The 21,918-nt window shown below is 32.1% G+C and overlaps 2 protein-coding genes across 2 annotated transcripts in view; one reads left to right on the top strand and one right to left on the bottom strand.

Annotated features, from left to right (window-relative positions):
* The first annotated feature begins 1,672 nt into the window (after positions 1-1,672).
* Positions 1,673-6,970, top strand: LOC100577135 (protein amnionless). The gene is made up of 6 exons (XM_003250087.4): positions 1,673-2,276; positions 2,845-3,152; positions 3,699-3,822; positions 3,938-4,172; positions 4,267-4,420; positions 6,547-6,970. Exons 1-6 carry the CDS (start codon positions 1,995-1,997, stop codon positions 6,887-6,889), a joined length of 1,446 nt encoding a protein of 481 aa, XP_003250135.2. The 5' UTR covers positions 1,673-1,994; the 3' UTR covers positions 6,890-6,970.
* A 5,082-nt stretch (positions 6,971-12,052) lies between these two features.
* Positions 12,053-21,918, bottom strand: part of LOC100576912 (cyclic AMP response element-binding protein A) — a 36,379-nt gene continuing 26,513 nt past the window's right edge. The window contains exons 3-7 of the mRNA XM_003250084.4: positions 16,934-17,276; positions 15,247-15,566; positions 14,442-14,717; positions 13,972-14,115; positions 12,053-13,201 (exon numbers count right to left, since the gene is read on the bottom strand). Of these exons, the coding sequence (XP_003250132.2) occupies positions 13,016-13,201; positions 13,972-14,115; positions 14,442-14,717; positions 15,247-15,566; positions 16,934-17,276 (1,269 nt within the window). The 3' untranslated portion in view covers positions 12,053-13,015. The remainder of the gene's footprint in view (positions 13,202-13,971; positions 14,116-14,441; positions 14,718-15,246; positions 15,567-16,933; positions 17,277-21,918) is intronic.

The following is a 21,918-nucleotide window of genomic DNA, read 5'->3' as shown; positions in this document are numbered from 1 at the left end:
TGTTAATAAATCGTGGACATTATTTTTGCTCGGTCAAGCAACAGACACTTTGTACTTCCTTATTTTTCTTCTATAGATTTTAATTTTCATCGAAGAAAATTTGACTTTTCGCTACTTTATTCCACGACGATTCTTGCTTTGGTTCTTGTGTAAAAATATTGTAAAAAATTAATAATACGAATGAACAGCAGAGCTGGGTGGATGGATTATCTCGATCGATTTTGATTTCTATGATAAAATGCAGCGATCGGAGGCATCGATGGAGGATGATCGTATGATTGGCTTGGATTCACGATTAACGAGAAATATTGTGGAAAAGAATTTTGAAAATGAAACGACCGAATTTTTTTGTGACCTCTGAATAACAAAACAATATTATTGTTTACAATATTAATTTGAAAATGATTTATTAAAGTTCCTATTGTATAGATGAATTTGTTCATTAAATTGATAATAATAATAATAATAATAATAATAATAATAATAATGATAATGATAATAATAATAGTAATAATAATAATAATGATAATAATAATATGTAATAAGTACACAGATTTTAACATTAGAACTACCGTAATCAAGTTTCCCACATTTTTGCCACGCTATATATATTTTGGCAAATATTCTAATAATATTCTGATATTACTGAACGATCAATATTTAATTAGCTTTTTAGAATAGAAACACGATTGTATCAGTGACAAAATAGATTTTGACCAGAAAGAAATAAGCACAAAGAGCAAGATCTATGTACTAGGAAAGATGTACTAATATATATTATTATTATAATTAAATATTACGCATTCTGGGTAGTTCTGGTGTTGACAGCAAATTTATATAAAAAAAAAAGTGAATTCCATTATTTTTCTTCCATGATTTCGAATACACAAATCACATGTTTTTGTCACAAATTTTCAATAAAGCATTTATAAACCTGCTATTTATATCTTTTATTTATTCGTATATCGATTCATATATCGTTTGAAAAAAATATAATATTTTGTAAATTGTTAACAATGTTTTTTAACATCTCTTTTGAAAAAATTGAAATTTTTCCTTTATTTCAGACCTAATTAACCCAGCTCTGTACTTGTGTCCAATTGTGTGAATTCGAAATTATTATTATCATTGCTTATATATTAAAACATGGCTAAATATATAATTCAAAAATATATTTCCAAAACCCATGTAAATGTTAAACGTAACACTTGCTTGTTACTCGAATAAAAGAAACACCATAAACTATCATATTATTTTTTAAAATGTTAATTTTAAGTCAACTTTGTTTAAATTTTTGTTCAAACATTTGACGATAAATAAATGTTCTCCAAAAAAAAAAGGAAAGGGAAAAAGAGATGGAAAAAATGGAGCTTATAATTCCTTGAATAACCTTGTATAGATGAAAAAAAAAAATTATTTCCTTAAAATTTTCCATGAAAAGAAAAATTGCAAATGAAGTATTGCATCATTTCTAAACATTGTATTAATTTTTTAGATTAAAAGTATTCCAATTCAAATAAAAAAAAAAATTGGATACGTATGAAAATACGTACGTGGATATAGTTTTTTAAAAAATGATCTTCCACGTGGTTATTTTAGTAAATTCGTCGAAAGCTAAATAATAGAGATAATAAAACAAGTCTGTAGCAGTATATCGTAAATCTGGCACGCCCCTTCGATTCCAATTATCCGCTTCAGTTTCTGATACTTTCAGCCCGACAATCGTTCGTTCCTAGTTCGTTTCAAGCTTAGTTTGATATCTGTGTCAAAAATTTTTACCTCCTCACATATCCACCGTTTCCATCATATCGATTATTCCCCCCACTATTAATTACCAATAATTTTCCTCTGATTCGTAAAATCTAAAATCTTCAAATAATTAAAAAAACAATGAACTGAAATTATTCGAATAATTCAATTAATCAAGTCTAATAATTCAATTCAATCAATCTTAATCGATCAAGAAAGAAGTTTGAGAAACGAATTTGTGCGATATGAAAGTGAAAATCCTTCGCGAAATCAGGACAATATGGATATTTCTCGCGTTAATGTTAAAATCGTCGATTTGCGTGGAGAAATATTGGCTCCCAAATTTGGAATGGGAGACGGCTGAAAATTGGATCGGAGGACGTGTACCGGAATTAGATAGTTATGTGACGTTTCCTTTGGACATGAGACACGCCGTGGGAATTGGGAAATCCGAGAATCTGAGACTCTCTGGAATTGATCTGGCCAGAACTGGATCCTTGGTCCTATCTAGAAACGGAAGATTACAGGTATAGTGAAATAAGGTATAGATAAATTTTCCATTCATTAATTAAACGTAACATTATTAACGATCGATATATAGTTCTGGATCAATGCAATTCTGGATTAATACAATTAGGGCAATGATAAATTAAAGTAATGGTATATTGAAAATAACATTTATATTTATCAAGTATAATCTTCAAATCTCTAAATTAAATTATCATTTAAATAGGTCATTGAGATGCAATGATATCTATTGATTCAATGTGACATTTACTAAATTAGTTTATGAGAATATAAATTGTAATTTAACAAATATAATCATAAATTTTAACGAAATTATTAATTAAGAATTATCTTGAATGCTTGAATAAAAGCATTTTCGTTTCATTACTTTATCTTTAAAGTATCCTTTTACTTTTTACTTATATAAATTACGTAAAAATAATCGGATAATTTTCTGACCCGATCTTTTTCTCATTTCAAGCTTAATTAATCTACAAAATTGAATCAATTGAATTATCGTTCCGAAAGGACGGAATAATAAAAATAAAATGGCAACAAATCTCTAATAATTAATTCGATATGCAAAAGTTAATCGAGCCGAGAAAATCGTCAAAGGAAATGAAGAGTCAGTGGTCGAGATCCGGCCACTTGTTCTGGGCTGATCCAGAAAATTGGAACGGGAGCTCGGAGGCGGCTCCTCATCTCGAGCAGGTGCCCTGCCGCCAGGACACCGTAGTTCTTCCGGAGAAAGGGCGAGTCTTCAGCGTTCTTTTGCCGATGAAGAGCATCGAAGTGAGATCGGTTCGAACGATCGATGAAAAGTATCCATACACCGCCTGGCAATGGGCAGATTTGGAAACTGGAAGGGAGTTCGAGAAAGGTATATCCACCGTGAGGTAAGATACACAATAGAAATCTAAATTTTTCAAATTTAACTTTCCAATCTTAATTAATACTTCTTCTTGAATTCCTTCTAAATTTTCATAAATACAAATACAATCTTTAATTCAAACAATAATTAAAAATCTCACAGATACGCGAAATAAATCTAAATTTTTCAAATTTAACTTTCCAATCTTCGATTATTAATCCTTCTTGAATTCCTTCTATAGATTTTCATAAATACAAATGCAATCTTTAATTCAAAGAATAATTCAAAATCTCATAGATACGCAGAATAAATCTAAATTTTTCAAATTTAACTTTCCAATCTTTGATTAATTAATCCTTCTTGAATTCCTTCTATAGATTTTCATAAATACAAATGCAATCTTTAATTCAAAGAATAATTAAAAATCTCACAGATACGCGGAATAAATCTAAATTTTTCAAATTTAACTTTCCAATCATCGATTAATTAATCCTTCTTGAATTCCTTCTATAAATTTTCATATAAATATAAATACAATCTTTAATTCAAAGAATAATTCAAAATCTCACAGATATGCGGACTACAATTGCGGAAAGTGTTCCTGCCAGGACGATCCAAATGGTTATTATCTCGAGGAAATTTGCGCCATTCAAAGGCCAAAGTGTGGATACTCACCCTGCGAGTATCCATTGTGGGTGAGTGAAAAATTAATTAACATCATCGATATATATATATAAATATCTTCTACCAGAGGAAGAATTATCATAGTTGATATCGAATCTGAAGAGAGATATTTCGAATGAAATTCAGGTGGAAGGGCATTGCTGCAGATATTGCGGTGGCCGTCTGTCTTTAACGGAGAAGACGTCTTTATCGTTGGTCCAGGCTGCCGCAGATGAAGCTTTGGAAGGGAGAGCTGAGAAGCTTGTTTGGCACGTGAGACGTACTTGGAACGGGGGTGTCGAGGTTCTGATAAAGAAAAAGGGCGATTACTCGGAAATCGATATTCTGGAGGGGTTGGAAGATGTGAAGAGAACCCTTTCGAGTAAATTTCATGACTTATATTATTACACAATGTCGTCCATTTCTTGAATTATTCTTTTTATATTTTCCTGATTTGTTCTCGTCCTCCTTGACAGATATGAAAATCGAGATTTTCACCGCGGAAGTGACAGGTGCCGCTTTGCGAGAGAACGGCGCAACTGTCACGTTGGCTTCGTTGTTCGTCACGCCATTGATCCTCCTTGCCCTTTTATTCATCGTCTTCTTATACTTTGGCTATTCCTACAGACAGTAAGTAGTAAATTGATAATCGTATTACGAATTTTCTGAGTTTTCTCCATCTTCAGCAACTTTTGGAAAGGAACTTAACGTGTTATGCGTGGTATATATTTCATACGTGTAACAAAATCGCTATATTTATTCGTAAAACCGTTTGTTCTTCTTTATACGTCATTTATGAGAATTGATGAACAATTTTAATAATGCTGATTTAAGACGATAGTAATTTAAAAAATTTATGGGGTACAACGGGATCGTAAAATACTGGAAAGATTATTCTCTGTGCATAAGATGTCCTTTTTATTCTTATTTTTTATCTTTTTAAATTTATGATCAATATGAATCAGAAGAAGAGTTTTCTTTCTCCCTTTTTTTTTAAAAACGAAACGGTATGATTAAAATGTTTATGAATATCAACATTTTTAAATTCCTTTTCTGATTTTCCAAATTTTCAATAACTTTCCATCGAGAAATGATTTAATATACTAAACAACAAAAACAAAAAGAGAGAGAGAATAGAAGAGGAAAAAGCCAAAGAAAGAAATCAAAAGAAATAATGAGAGAAGGAGAGAAGGGGGAGAGAGAGAGAGCAAAATTAATAACTCGTCAAAAATAGCTGAACGATGCACATTTTCGCGGAAAGGGAGGACGGGAAATGAGTATTTCAACGAGGAGTTCATTGCAAAAAAATTGCTATGAAGCTTTTCCATATCAAGCTCGTCCCATTTGACCCTTATATATCCGACATGTGGGTGTCGATGGCGAATAGTGTCGAGTGGCGGAAACAACGAAAACGTGGGAAAGGAGGATAGGGAAGGAAAGGGAAGAAGAATGGAAGAAAAATGCGATGGAAAAAGTAATTACGCGGAATATGAAACATGAGGGAAAACTGCTTGGTGCACTTGCGACTCCTATGAACCGGATGTCTGCAAAATTAACTTCCCCTTGGAGGATGTTTCTAGACGGGAGTCGAAACGAAATACGTTGCCTAAAAAAAAAAAAAAGAAAAAGAAGAAGAAGAAGTCGTTGGATAAATTTTTAATTGTCACGATATTGGACGATATTTCACTGGTGAATTACAGCGAGGATTTATTGGTACATATTTTTTTATTACACTTTTAGATCTCCGTTTTATCGAGATCTCAAAATATTGTATTCGTGAATATAAATTTTGCTTTCATTTCTTTTTTCAAGTTTGCAACGTTTGTAAAAAAGAAAAAGAAAAAGGAGTAAACGTGAATATTTGTTTTTCTTGTTCAAATGAATCTTTTGAAAAGAATTTAAAGGAAATTGTGAAAAATACTTTCGATAATTATATCTCAAATTTGAAAAGATTGATGTTATTTTGGTTATAACAATTCGTCTGAGACGGGAAAATTTTTATTAATTTTTATTAATTCGAGTGATTTCGAGCGACGAAACTATCAGGAAAACAGAGATTGCTTCGATTCCACGTTTGATATCACATGTTTGCGCATGGTAAACCGAATTACATATTGAAACACCTGCGATTTCTAAACTTTGTTATCTAACAAATCATTGGAATAGTGAAATACATAATGGAGATATAAAGAAAATGTACATATATATGTATATGTATATTTAATCGAACGATTTACGAGATGAAATTTCATGCTCGATAATATATATTAATGCAATTTCTTTTTTCAGATGATTTTTAAGAGTTAAAGAACTTTGATGAAAAATATTCATAAGAGGAAAATGTAAATTTTTAAAAAAAGGAGAACCGTTTAAACTGCATAATCGAGTTCTTCAACTATTCCTCCTAAAAGTCTCGATTTTAAAAGAAAAAATAAAATTCGTTAATCTTTTAACTTCTTCTCTCATTTTGCTCCAGACAGTAAAGAGAACACATATAATATAATTTTAAACTGTAAAATCGAATTACAGTGAATATGTCACTGTAATTCATAATAATTATAAAGATTCTAAAATAAAATTACAAAGTTTGAAGAATTAAAAATATTAATATTCCCTTATTATATCTTCTTTTATGAAAGATAATCTGACAGAATAATTTAAAAAATAGAAAAGAATGTAGAATATTTTAATTTTTACAATTCAAGAACAAAAAGAGAACAAGTGGATAAATTAATTTTGTATCAAATAATTTTCAGAATTCTGATGGCGTGCACACAAATATTTTCCTCGATAAGGGATGGAGTTCGCGTGGACAAGAATCAGGCTGGCAAACCATTCGGTTTCGCCCGTTTTGAAAATATTTCAGAGGGTAACGTTCGAATAGCAGAGGTCGCCAGTGAACCAAATCTCGAGAACAAAGAAACTGATAAGAAAGATTCATCTTCGGGAGGAAGATTCGAGAATCCTTTGTACAGATCGAAGAGAAAAGGTCGTAAGGAAGAAGAGAAGGTTTTGGACATGGAAAAACCCTTGAGTTTGGCAACCCTTAAGGATAGAGTGGAGGAGGATCAGATCGAGGAAGTGGATCTTGATCAATGAACTAAAATATCCTCGTACAATTCTTTGTATTTTAATTACATTTTTCTTTCCTATTAAAATTTAAAAATTGTTGAATCTAAAGCGTAGAATTTTGAAGTTTTAAAAATAAATATGAAATATAGATGAAAACTTGTAAGAAAATAGAAATAGCATTATCAATATTATTAAATTTCAATGATTCTTAAACAATCTTAATTGAAACATGAGAAAATGTATATTGAATTATCTACTTGAAAATCTACTTGATTAAATTGAATAAATGATGATGCAGGAACTATTTTATATATCAGACTAAAATATTATACTCGTTTTTCTTTTAAAAAATAATTTTAAAACAATTTTTCAATAATTTAATTTTAATTGATATTTAAATTGATATTTAAATTAATTCAGCAATGATTTACTGAAACCTAATAGAAATACTCGACAAGATGTAAAGGATGACGTCACTTTACTTTATCACTTATTTTATCCACTCTAAGAATAAACATACAGAGGAGGAATAATAGTAATAGAAATGTAATGAAATTCTAAAAGATAAAATTAACTTGCGTGACATAAAGTTATTCAAAGTGAGGAATTGGCCTTGGGAGAACAATTGATTTTGAAATCGATCCTTGCATTTAGTTCACCGTTGTTTTCATACACCGATTACATTGTCTCCTCGTGCGTGAATATAACTTCTTCCAGTTATCATGATTGTACCAATAAGAATGGTATATATAAGAAAGATACAATACTTTTGCAATAGAAATTAAAGTTAACTAAGTTTACTTGCATATAGCTTCAAAAAAATAAATAAATAAATTACTCAAAATCTTCACATCTTGCTTCCTCCTTGAAAATTTTCTCTTTTCTTTTAGTACAATATTACTCCATTACTTGAACACACTGTTGAAAACAAATACTTCAACATTATAATTCATTTCTTCTTCTTATTTATCCATGACTTCTTCGTGCGATACCATTCAATCAGACCTAAAAAAAAAAATAAACGAAATTCGCATATAAATAATAATTCTATAATTCACATAGATAAAATAAATCGACAACAAAAGTTTCATATTAAATTCTATCGTAACGTGAATTCGCGTAAATAGAAGTTATGTCGTAATCGAGATTCAATCGACAAGAATCCATTCGAATCCGATCACTAAATATAATAGAATTAGCGGGATGAGAGCACATAGCAAGAATATTAAGTCACATGTGTTTATTTCTTGTAGTACAACGCTCGAAATTAGTCGCAATGAGGTCACGTGTAACATCGTACACGTGGCTACCGCTGTACATCATCGTAATCGCGTAAAGACACTCGTCGGGATAATAGGATAAGTCGTCGCATAGCTAACACGTATATATATATAGTATATATATATATAGACTCTGTGGATAAATAATATAATGCATACGTAGAGGATGCAACGAATGAATTTTTACGAACGATTTCATCGGGTTTTTTTCTCGCGATAAATGAGACCTAGTAAATGTATAATTCGCGCGTGTGTTCGTGTATTATTATATCTCCTACCTCTCGGTGTATATAGGTATTTGTAAATGCGTGTATATTTTGTGTATACATATATTATCTGTTCATATAGAAATATTTTATATATATATATATATATATGTATACATATGATCATTTATATAAAGCTTCGTTCATATAGAATATATTAAATTAACTCTTTCGCTTATATATTTTTTCTTTTTTTTATTCTCGATAAAAACTGCACTTCAATTGGCATTTTTGTACACACGAAATTACGATCACCTACGTGCCAGGCTATGATTCTTATCTAACGATCTACGAGGTTTCCTCGCGTAAATTTATCGCGATATTTATACGCGAATGTATCGTACAATGTGGATGCGTGCACTTTTTCTTTTAAATAACATTTTTTTTTTCCTTTCTTTGAATTTGAAAGTATCAAGATGCTTAGAAATGGTTTGAAAGGAAGAAACTCGGAGATTTTAAATTCCAAGAAAAAATTGGAAGAAAAATTTTTCTCTTTTTTAAAATATTAAATTATTCTCTTATAGATGTTAAATACAGGCATCGATAAACGATTGAATAAAGGAAGGGAGCCGATTATAAACTTAAAAACGCGGGAAATAATATCCCCTTTAAAGAAACACTGTTAAGCATATCGGTCTTTAAGCCGGTAAGAATATCCACGTTTCTGGGATATGCTTAGACGTGTAAGTAATTGATAGACACTGAGTCAGTGTTCTTTTTTTTTTTTTTTTTTACGCACTTTCCACTTTTTCACCGTGAATACGATACATTCACGACGCAAAAATAACGTGGAATATGCTTCTGGATAAGTTTATTGTAAACACACACGACACGACGGTTTGGTAAATTTTTTTTTTAAGATTGATGTTTTTTACTATGCGTAAAAGTATCAAATTCGTATGAAAACCTATTCTTTTTTTTTTTTTTTGTTTGAAATACGAATCTAAGAGAATCTTGAAATTTTCAAATTTTAATTTTCAATGCGTTTAGGTGACAAAACAATTTTTTCCATTGTAATATTGTGAATTCGAATTCGTAAAGAGATCATATTTAAAGTTTTTCCTTTATACCGAGATAGATAAATTAATTGAAGTTGGCTTGGATCAAAGCCATAAGTAATTTTTCACGCGATATCGCAAAATTGCGCGAGAAACCTCGATCGTGATCGAAAACGTTCGACGAAGGAATGAGAGATGCGCCATCAAATCCCTATTGGTCCCTGTAATTATTCTATAAAATATATTTAATTATAAAAGATCGTTCGAATCTTTATTTAATACGTTTGCTGCCATGAGAGTTAAATTTTGCTCCCAAAATGGTTTCTTTTCTTTTCTTTTATTTTTTTTTAAATACAAGACAATTGATGGTAGACAATTTTTTTTTCATCGCCTCCAATGAAAAATATTTTTTCCCAATTTGGAGAACATGAAAAGTTAGAAAAAAATAATTTTACCAAAGACACATCGTCGATTTATTCTACGAAAAAGTATCTTTCAGTAAACGTAACTGTACTGCTCAAAGCATATTTGTTATTGTTCAAACGATCCACTGAATCTGGCATAAAAATAGAAATTTCAGACGCCGAAGCTTCGTCCAAGCTTCGGAGCTTGAAATAGCCATCTAAAGCAGGCAGAAACTATTTCATCATTTCTTAGAATTTTTCAAGCCAATCGTTCGTTTCGAATATAATCATTCTCCTTTTAGAAAACACATTCTAAAATTAGTTTTCTCTTATTTCTGATCAACAACAATATATATATATAGTATAATTTTCTATTTTTCGTTAATTAATAATAACATAGGAAGTATATAATTTTGTCTTATTAACGTCTGATAACGATTTAACTCGCATGGCATTCGATGTGTTAATAATAAAATTTCTATTAGAAAAATTAATGAAATGGTATCGTTCGGATAATTTCCTTCTTCTATATTATGATTAATAATATATTTAAAATGTTCATCTATCGAAGATCGTCATTCGTAACGAATGGCAGCGCTTGTGTTCGAGACAAGTGTTTCTCTGCGAATCATTCGTCATTCATGCCTCTTTTTAATCCTAATTTTGCTTGCGAACGTGGACATTACCGATGATATTTGTACCTATTAGATTATGGGAACACGAAGAAACATCATAAATCGAAATTCGACGATAAAATGCGAGTATGGAATATATAAAGTGCAATCTGATTCGTCGTAAAATTGCAGGATCTAATCTAATAACGTAAAAATAAAATAAAATAAGTTAAATATTTTTTCAAGAGTTGGTTAACTAATTTTTATTTACATAATTTTCTTCATATTTCTTTTTTTAAATTATTTTCGCACAAAAAATTTTTCCAAACAATGTTTCTTTGAAAGGAAATAAATTTTTTCTCTCTTTGTAAATATTTTTTTTTGGAACGAATTTCGAATTTCTTTTTTCGAAACAAACATTCTTTGTCTAAAGAAAAAAAGTTCGATTAAAAAAATATTTCCTTTAATATCTGAGAGAAGGAATTTTCGTTAAAAAAATATATTATTTTTCAAAAATAATTCGAAATTTACAATTCATAAGGAATTTCCCTTTATCATTCCACGAATCACATTGCACCTAGTATCATATTAAAATAAAAACTATAAAATATTACTCCTATACATAATGTGGCGCATTCTTTGAAGAAAAAAAATCGAAGTGATTGCACAAGTGTTTTTCTTAAAACCACGATGAAACGAGCCATCCGCAACATTATAGATGGCCAGTAGTAAATAAAATTTCTTTAACAAATACAATGTACAAATCTATATCTCGCGTTTAAAATATGCTAACTTATAAATTAGTTTCTTAAATATATTTATATATATATATATATGATTTATATCTCAATCTATATATAATTTTCTCTCGAGAAAATAGGCGCAGACGATCATCGAATTCTTTTTATATAAAATATTTTTTTCTTTTTAATCTTAATTAATTAATTACGCACCTCTGTTCGCTCTAAAATTATTCATTATCTATAATTCCTATACTTAACACGATGAACGAATTCATCGTTTCAATTGTACGTCGTCTTATCATTATATATTTATTTCTTTAACTACCATACGTTCGTCTTCACACTTCCCGTTTCTAATTTTTATATTATTCGGACGAAAATCTAATATATCGAATATAAATTGTCAATCGAATATCGATTGCGATCGATTGAAAATGCATCATTAAATATTTCGATAGTCGACGCGAATTAGTTCGTCTATCGCTATCTCGCTTCAAATTTAATCCTCGTTATTTCGTTTTAATTATGAAACGTCCCATCGATGTCTATTTTAATTTCGTTTTCGATTTTGAAGTTTTTTTTATCCCTTTGCGCGATAAAACAAAAAAAAAAAAAAAAAAGGAAAGAAAATTATCTTCTTGAATATAGTTTAATTTTATCAAATTTAAATATGTAAATAGCGATTCTTAAAATTATATACTTTTCGTTAAACGAATTGGAATATCTATTAAATTATCTATTTTTTTTAATTAAACAGATATCAAAAATTCCTTATTTATTTTGGTCTCTCTTTATGGTAAGTCAAAAAATTTTTTGGTAATCTGAATAATTAGAAGAGAGAAAGAAAAAACCAATGAGAAGAAGTTACGTATAAAAAGTTCATAATTTTTCGGTTCAACTTTTATAATTCCACGCTAAATCAAACAAACAGATTAAAAATGTGCAAACCGTCTTGCGAAAAACTGAATTTCGATAAAGCTCGGAAAAATTCGGGCAACAAACGAATGAGTTGTTCTCTTGGTCCGATTTCATCCGATTTCAACCGATAATCTCAAAAGTTCTTCGCATTCTTTGAAAACTGAATGAATTTTTCTTCAAACTTTTCACATTCGGTTTCTCATTAAAATTGATTATAATCGTAACATAAGAATCGAAAAAAATTAACAATAATACGATACTAATTTCGATGATAAAGATTAAAAAAAAAAAAAAGAAAAATGAAACGAATTCATTCGCGATGGAAGAATCATCGAGATTAGCGAATCAAGGCACTCCACGGTTGAATTGCACTCGTCGCCGGATTCCTGTCCACGGAAACAGGAAGACAAGGAGGTCCAAGGCGAATATATTTTATTATATCGGATTCTCGATTATCTATCTCGATCCGCTTACACACGAGGAAGACTTTACAGGAATGTAAAGGAATTGCACTGTTCCCTTGGAAAATATATAAATCTGTCCACGACATCTTTCGATCCCATACATACACATATATATTTATATATATATATATATATAGACCCCGTATAACTCGATCAGAAATGAAAAAAAAAATGTTATGTCTGTGAAATCGTCGAATTATATATAAATATACATATATATATATTTTATTGATTCAAGAAGTCGAGTGAATGATAATTTGAAAATTGTCCAAGGGTCAAAGTAAAACTACATAAGGATAAAGAACACTCGTAATTCAACGATGAGGAACACGTTCTGAGACCCTGGTTCCGGCCTCCAGTCTTTATAGAATCCTTTGGATCACTACGAGCGATAATATTTAATACGTGTCTTCTTGACTCAAGTCTTCGGCTTGGAGAGTTTAATTATTTGTTTATTTATCCCCGTCTACGAGTTTTGCAGCTGAAGCAGGGCTTGAAGACGTTGAAGTTCTTTCAGTAATTCGCGATTCTTGTCCTCCAGGGCTGTTAACCTGTCCCTGTACGAGGAGTTCTCGTTTGTGAGCATGGTGACACGTCTTTCTAATCCATCCATGTACTCCTTTTTCTTCCGTCGAGACTCCTGAGCCGATATCTGTAACACGAGGCAGCCGATCATGCGTCGAGTTTCGCAGTCCTCGCTCGGTGTTGATTGCGTTATCGATCATTCGTTAAATTTTTTAAATACGTGTAAAGAGATTGTTAACTTAAGTAATTTCTAGTACTCGAGTATTTTTGGATATATTATCATAGCTTTTGCTTAAGAAAAAAAAAGAATGTTTCAGAATTTATTTATTTTTAATAATAAATAAATATTATGAATATTAATTATAGTTTTCGTTTCGATGAAAAAAAGAAATATATATTTTAATATTTTTCTCTATTCTTCGTTTTCTTCAAATTTGTTCTTTGATATAATAGAAATATAGAAATATCAATTGTGTAAATAGAACGAAAATATGATTGAAAAAATTGCTCCAAGATATTTATAAATAACGATTAATAAAAATTATGTAAGAAAATATTTACGTAAATATACATGTGTAATACCAATACTATATATATATATCTATCGTGAATGATAAAAGAGAAGGACGTTTTTTTGCCCACATTTGGTAATTTTAACGAGCACTCAAAGTGTTAAGTATCTTCTTTTAGACGATGACTCATAAATAGGGAAAACAGAATAGTCAAAAAAAATGAATAGTACGTTCGCCTTTACGTAATCATTGTCGTCGACCTTGAAGCATTTATAAACGTACAATTTTGAAATTTCTTAATTTCTCGTTTCTTCTTTTTTTCCTTTTTTTTTCATTTTTACAAAATTTATCGTCCGATTGTTAACAAATTTTTTTTAAAACTCACCTTATTCTTAATTTTCCTGCGAACCTTCTTCAATGATTTTTCTTCCTGCTTCGTTAGTGGCAATTTTGTCGGGACGGGGTAACCTTCCGCGATCAACGTCCGCTTTTCCTCCTCCGTCAACGTTAACACTCCCGTCGATCCTTTCTGCAAACCAATCAATTTCATACCAATGTCACAAATACGTATCCATCTTCTTCCCTATTTAAATCCCCTGTTTATCCATTAAACAACAACTCACTTACAAATTGAAAAGATTAATTTTTCACTTTAATTCTTATCATGTAAAAACAAACTCGAGAACTTTAAAATATATTTTAAAAAATACAAAACATTTTCTCAAGTACAACAAACAAAATTTTACCAATAATATTCATTCGCGAAATTAATTTCGACCAATTATAACAATCCAAAAGGATCGTGTTATCCGGATTAGAAAAAAAAAAGAAAGAAAGAAAGATTTTCGGGCTAACCGGTTGGCAGGAAATCAAGGGTGTGTGGATGGGCTGTCTGGTGGTGTGCGTGGTGTTTGTGATGTAAAGCCTGGGCGTGAGCATGCCCCTGAGATTCTGTGCGTGCGCTGAGCTCTGGGAATCTCGGCGTTCCGGCGAGCAGGAAGCGGAAGCGGTGCCCTCGCTGTCGGAACTCGCGCTGCTCGGAGGCGTCGGCGGCAGACCCTGCCTGGACGCGCGGAGATCCGCCTGCTTCACGTCGCTCGCCTCCCCGTTATACTCCTCCACCTCCATACCCTGTGACACAGATAGTTCCATCTCTTTTTTTAATTTAGAAAGAGATAATTTAATATTTTAATTTGATTTTTTTATTATTGTTATTGAAGGTGTATGAGATGATCAGAATTGAGTAGATGAGAAAAAGAAAAAAGGAAATTGCGAGACGTTTTCGATACCTGCTTGTGTACAAGTGTGAAATTTTAAATTGGGATCTATTTTTAATTAGACGCTCGGTTTCTAACACGTGTCATTATTACATTCCTATTGATATTGTTTCGCTCTAAATGATAATTAACTACGATTCGGTGTTTGGCGTCATCTGTTGGGACAGGTGTCCGTTCACACCGATGAATAACCGGTGAAATATTTTGCGTTTGGAAATAGTTGAACTATATAAACAATTATTATTATCAATGTTTTCGAAAACTTGGGCAAAAACATCTCTCTGATCGATCATTAAATTTTATCGCGCAAAGAAATTTGGGCGAATAAAATTGAAAAAAAAAGAGAGAGAGAGAGAGAGAGAGAGAATAATGAAAAAGCAGACCTGATAATATTCCTCGTCATCTTCCTCGCTGTCGCTGGTCTGCGACATGTGATTCTTGGAGAAATGAAGACTCTGAGGGAACACCATGGTTATCGTGTTTTTTTCGTCGACTATCGTCGTTTGACACGATTCCGATGGGCTGCTAGGCGCGCTGATCGGCTCTCCTTTGATCTCGCTGCACTCCACGTCTTCAGGTACTAGGTTGTTCCTTCTCTTTAGGATAATCGTTGAGGTAGAGGACGTGGACGACGACGAGGACAGGTCGTCGCGTCCTGACGCGGTGTTCATCGAGATCGCCGGAAAACATTCCTCCTCCATGTCTGGAAAATCGAAATTTAATCCTCCGTTTTAATTAAGCGACGTAAAGAAAACAGATTCTTTGATTACATCATTTATTTAACACGACACAATAGTTGAGGGAACGAGAGATTGTACTATTTTGAATCGAGGGAATGCGTGCACGCAATGAGATCACGAGTAAATTAATTGGCCAAGGAAGGCCATCATATGCTACTGATATACCATTACGAGATAAGAATGGTATAAAAAGTTAATGGAAGAACAACATGTGTGTGTGAATGAATCTATACTATGATCCTGAGAGCATATCAATTGGAGAGTTTAAATGAATATTTTTGTTATATAAATTATAATACTCTAATATTCAAATATATATATATTTTTTTATTCTTCTAAAAGGAGATAAAAATTGGTATTGAATTGAATTTATTGAATATTGAATTTTATTGAATTTATATTGAATTTTTATGGTATAAAAAGTTAATGGAAGAACAACATGTGTGAATGAATCTATACTATGATCCTGAAAGCATATCAATTGGAGAGTTTAAACGAATATTTTTGTTATATAAATTAATACTCTAATATTCAAATATATATATATTTTTTTTTATTCTTTTAAAAGGAGATAAAAATTGGTATTGAATGGTATAAAAAGTTAATGGAAGAACAACATGTGTGTGAATGAATCTATATTATGATCCTGAGAGCATATCAATTGGAGAGTTTAAATGAATATTTTTTATTTTATATAAATTAATACTATAATATTCAAATATATATATATATATATTTTTATTCTTCTAAAAGGAGATAAAAATTGGCAAGAATCATTTCTTATAGAAGATAGGCTTTCAATTGCAATGGATTTCCATCAAATTAGCAATATTATCAGGCTCCTGTTACTTCTGTAACTTTATACTTTCCCCTGTTAGAGATTCTGTTATGAGGAGAGGACGGTATGATATACGTGCACGTTATTGTGCATTAGCATCATTCCATTGGACGTGATGCACTGTAACGATGTCAGGGAAGAGATTCTTGAAAGTTGAGTGTGGGAAAGGTGAGCAATAGATCCTTGCGGCTTGACGTTGCACCGACTACGATTATTAATAAATTTGTAATATTAGAAATTTCTACGCTGTAAGAGAAAATGACATGAAAAATTGGTAATGATTTGTCGTTGATATCGCAATTTGTTCGATAATCATAATCATTTCGATAGTATTGATATTTCCAAATTAATCGATAGAGATAAAATTATCTATTAAATCTGCTACAATTAATAATAAAATCTTATTAAATTAAAAATTCTCCAAGGCGTTAATTTAATTATATTTACATGTTATACATTAATTTACCAAATTCTATATATAAAAAATCTTACCATCGATTCTGCTTCGAATATCCAACGATTTATGGTGATCCATGTTGGTAGAATCGATGGAGTTGGAACTGTTTGCGGAGAGGGAAGCGCCAACCCTGTCGGCGGACGATCCGGAATTAGGCGTGTGGGGGTTGGCACCGGGTGTCGCGGGGCTTGGAGGGGGGCTCGACGTCAACAGGCTGTAATTGTGCTCGGACTTAATCGGTCGTGGACCTCCAAGGGCGGCATCCGTCATCAAACGATCCCTCAACACCACTCCCTGCGAGGATTTGTCCCGCACGGTCAACCCATGGTTGCCCCATTCTTCTTCTTTGGTCCCCATTAGAACGTCCTGGCCCAGGGCCTGGCAAAAAGAAAAAAGAAAAAACAATCGTTGCTGTAAATTCTGTCCAATCGATATTTATAGAATATTTTCAGAATTTTTAAAGATTGTAAGAAATGTATATTATTGTTGCCAAAGACCGATTTTAAACTTTCACCGATCTTTTGCTCGCTTTCTTTGTTTCGACCCACTAATAACAATCCATTTATCCTAATTATCTCGGGTTTAATTTTCCGCTTCAAAATTTCATTACCAACGAATTCGCACGATATATCTTTTTCAAAAGTTAATTTACGATCTTTCATCAATATTGTTTTCTCTTTGATAAAACCCTTCTTTCCCCAAAAACCAAAAGAAGTCACGAAGCTCTGCCACCTACTATTTTGAAGATCGCTTCACGTCCAACAGACCATTCTCTTCCATCGACCAATTTCATTTTCCCACTAAATCTCCTTTCCCCAAAAAACCATGTGTCCAAATCTCTATAAAATTAGACCAAATATTACCTAACACTCTCTCTCATCGATAAAAAAATTTTCTTCCACCAATTTTTCTTTTCCCCCAAGAAACCACTTTCCAAAATCTCTATACATAAAATTGTAAGAGACCAAATAATACTTCATTGATAAAAAGATTCTTATTTCTCTTGCACAGACAAGATTCTCTTCCACCAATTTTTCTTTTCCCCCAAGAAACCACTTTCCAAAATCTGTATACATAAAATTACAAAAGACCAAATAATCTCATCAATGGAAAGATTCTTATTTCTCTTGCACAGACAAGATTCTCTTCCACCAATTTTTCTTTTCCCCCAAGAAACCATTTTCCAAAATCTGTATATATAAAATTACAAGAGAAATAAAAAAAATAATAATCTCATCAATGGAAAAATTCTTATTTCTTTTGCACAGACCATTCTCTTCCATCAATTTTTCTTTTTCCCCAAGAAACTACTTTCCAAAATCTCTATATATAAAATTACTAATAAAGAGACCAAATAATATCTCATTGATAAAAAGATTCTCATTTTTCTTGCACAGATAAAAGACTATTCTCTTCCACCAATTTTTCTTTTCCCCCAAGAAACCACTTTCCAAAATCTGTATACATAAAATTAAAAGAAACCAAATAGTATCGATGGAAAGATTCTCGTTTCTCTTGCACAGATAAGTCCATTGTTCTTTACATTCCTTTTCCCCCCCACGTCCCTGTATCTAAAAATTATAAGAAACCAAGCAGTGGATCGGCTCTCTCCCATTCGGGAAGCTCATCTCTCTTGGAGTCGCAAGTTCCGCTGGGGCAGAAACGGAAATCGGAGGAGCGCGACCGTTCGAGACTGTCAATGGCTGTCGAAGGTGTCAAGGACCCCGGCGGCGTCTAAAATCGTATACGCGCTCGGAGCGGTCACGCTTGCCTCGACGACCAAGGAGAAGGGCACGAGTCGAACCGGTCAAGTTGAAGGTCGAAGTCAACGAGCGCAACTTCTAGCGGAGGCCCTTCTCCCAGGTGGGGGGAGCCCTTCGAGCCTTGGCAATGCGGAACTGCGTCCGAGTCAAGGTCAACGCGCAAGGTTCTCCTCTTTTTCCTTCTCTCTTTTCTCTTTTTCTCTTTTTCTTTTTTTTTTCTGAACCTGAGGTAAACGAGGATTCGTTTTACTCGTGTTCTGTTGTCACGTTTGATAGTCCAAGGGAAATAGTCGAGGGAAATTTCTGTAGTTTCAAAGTTTCCAATGAATTTTAGAAGAAACAGTTTAGAAAGAGGTCAGATTGTTATATTTTTGAAGAGGTTTTAGAGTTTGTTGGGAGTCGGATTGATTTTGGGGTTTGGTGATGTTTGTCCAGTTTTATTATAGGCATTAAAGGTAGTAAAAAGGAAGTTTTAGAACGTTAGTTATCTGCTTTGTTCTTTAAAGGTTTTGGAAATGGACTCTTAAAAAGTTTAATACTTTTTTTTTTTTTTTTTTTTGGAAAGATTTATGGTTACTTACGATTTTAGATTTTCTTTGTTCAGGGATCAGAAAGTAATGGTAGGTATGTTTTCAATTCAAAGTGGAACATAAAATTTCGATTGATATTAACGATAATTCCCGCTTTTCATCATGAATATTAATGCATAAGAAAGAGCAATAAGAAAGTTCAAGTGCAAGATTCTTTTTTAACTTTCTACAATATTTTTTTCATCGATGGAGAGAGGACGAGGACTTGTAAATTAACATAAATCTTCCAATTTCTTTTCTTTCCTTTCCTTTCTCTACGACGATATTCATTTAAAATAACAAATAACACAAAACAAATATACTCAAAAATTTATTCCTCTACGATGAATAATTTTGCATGAAATTCAATAGCATTATATCACGACAGAACTTCTGTTGGTATTTTGCTGTTGGTCGGTTGCGAAAATCTTGGTTTTATCAGAGCAGATACCGTTACACGTGATTGCGTTACATAGATGCAAGAAGAAAGATATTCCCGGCCTCCAGTTCGAAAGTCCGTGTATATAATGTAACTCTAAAAGTGAAACGTACAAGACGTTTCAAAAATAATTTAGCAATCCGGCGGACGTTAAATTACATTTATCACGAGATAAAGAAACGATAAAACTAAAAGACAATGAAATAAAATTGAATTCGTCTTGAATTTTGTACGCGCGAACGAACCATCATCAGAGAGATTAAATTCTTTCTAAATAAAATACATTATTAATAAAATACATTCTACCACGAATATAATTTTAACAACAATTTATTCCCGTGAAAATATATATATATATATATATTCTTCACACAGCTGTGTGATAAAGCTGAGCGAGTAAATAAAATATTGTGTAACAACATTATTTTCAACAAATAAATAAAAACATTTTCTTTTTTGATAATTATTAATCAAAAATTTCGCGGGAAAGGAGTGGAATTTTATTCGCCAATAAACGGGAATGCACACGTCTTGAAGAAACGATTCGACATATCGAAGAAAAGAGCACTCTGGAAACAATCGTGACTCCATTTCGTTCGTAATACCATTCATTCTTCCCGTATCTTCATCATTTGTTTCACGTCGCGGGTTTCTGCACTTTCCTCCCACTCGTTATGGGTCGTTTCTCTAACAGAGGCAGAGGAAAACAAAGCTTGTGATTTTCCAGAACCAAGACAATTATTCTGCCCTAGACAATTAGCAACCAACAACCTGGGACCGTGGCTCCGTGACACTTTTTCAACATCCTTTTCCTTAAATAATAGAGTTTAGAAGCATCGACCAGTTAAGTTGAAGTTACAAAAATTTCGATCAAAGTTATTTTGAGCGATTATTGAAACTGTAATATATTCGCGATTTTTATTATCGTTTCGAACGATGAATTAATTTCGAATCATCACTGTTTTTATATCGATTGCAAATTATATGTATATTTTTCGAGTTAGAGAAAAATAAATAAGAAAGGATAAAGGAGAAATAGAATAGGAAATATAAAAAAGAAATTATAAACTCGTTTCGATTAAACGTCCTTTCTTCAGAGAAAAAGAAAACCAGAAGTTGTTATCATTAAATAGAAGAAGAATCAAATAATTTTTTTATTAAATATTTTACTTATGGGTAAAGAAGAAGATGAAGATTATTTCTTCGTTGGATGCAAAGAGAATCATGATGCAATAAACATTGAAGGAGAGGAAAATTTTTTCCCGATTATTTTACAACCGCAAGGATCTTTCCTTTTTTTTTCATTCAATCGACGGAAAAGAAAACGTTCGAAAGAATAATAATAACAACAAGTAAGAAACGAGGAAGAAAGAGAAAGAAAGACAAAGGAATTTAACCGCAGAATAGAAAATAAGAGGACACGATAAAACAAGAGAACGGATTTTTAAAATTGCAATCGCGGAAGAACTTGTATTCCCTTTCTCGAAGAAGATATAAAAATTGTTATAATTGTATTAACCATTCTTTCTCTCGAATGAAAGAAAGAAAGAAGAAGAAGAAAAGATGTACAAAATAATAGAAATATAATCAAATCTAACCAAAAAAAAAAAAAAAAAAAAAGAAAATTTCTCGTTCTCCTCTCAAAGAGCCCAGCCCTTTTCCAATTTTCCAAAGGAGAAATGGTCGAAAGCAACCGGTTCGGTTGCCAACTGCGAACTGACACGTTCAACGACTGGATTCACGAGATCTGTTGCGCTTCAGCAATGCGGAACTCGAGCCCAAGGTCGCGACACTAGTCTTCCTTCTCTACCTCGAACGTTCCACTCTTTTCACCATCGCAGCACTCTTTCTCCTCTTCGCGCTCCTTCGTCGTGCCCTCTTCGTCTGGTTTTCCGTTATGCTTGGAATCGCAGCATCGCCGTTTATCCGCCGATTTCACTTCCGCCGGAAGCGACCCGATAACGGCCCATTTTCCGCGAAAACTTTTCCTCCGAGAAAACGGTTTTTTTCCCTTTGAATTTTTCGCGTATTTATATACGATGCTCGGATTGGGCCGAAAAATTTGAGCTATTTTCCAGAAAGGGAATATATCGAAGGAATTATTTTTAAATATAATTATCTTGGTGGATTAAAAAAATGAAATATCGTTTTAATTATTTTGAAAATAAATATTCTTTTGATATTTTCTCGTAATTATATTGATTATTTGTTACAAGTAGAATATATTATGTACATCGAGTTGGATAACA

This window comes from Apis mellifera, linkage group LG8 (assembly GCF_003254395.2).
Source record: "Apis mellifera strain DH4 linkage group LG8, Amel_HAv3.1, whole genome shotgun sequence".
NCBI classification, from domain to species: Eukaryota; Metazoa; Arthropoda; class Insecta; order Hymenoptera; family Apidae; genus Apis; species Apis mellifera.
This window is presented reverse-complemented; position numbering and strand designations above follow the sequence as displayed.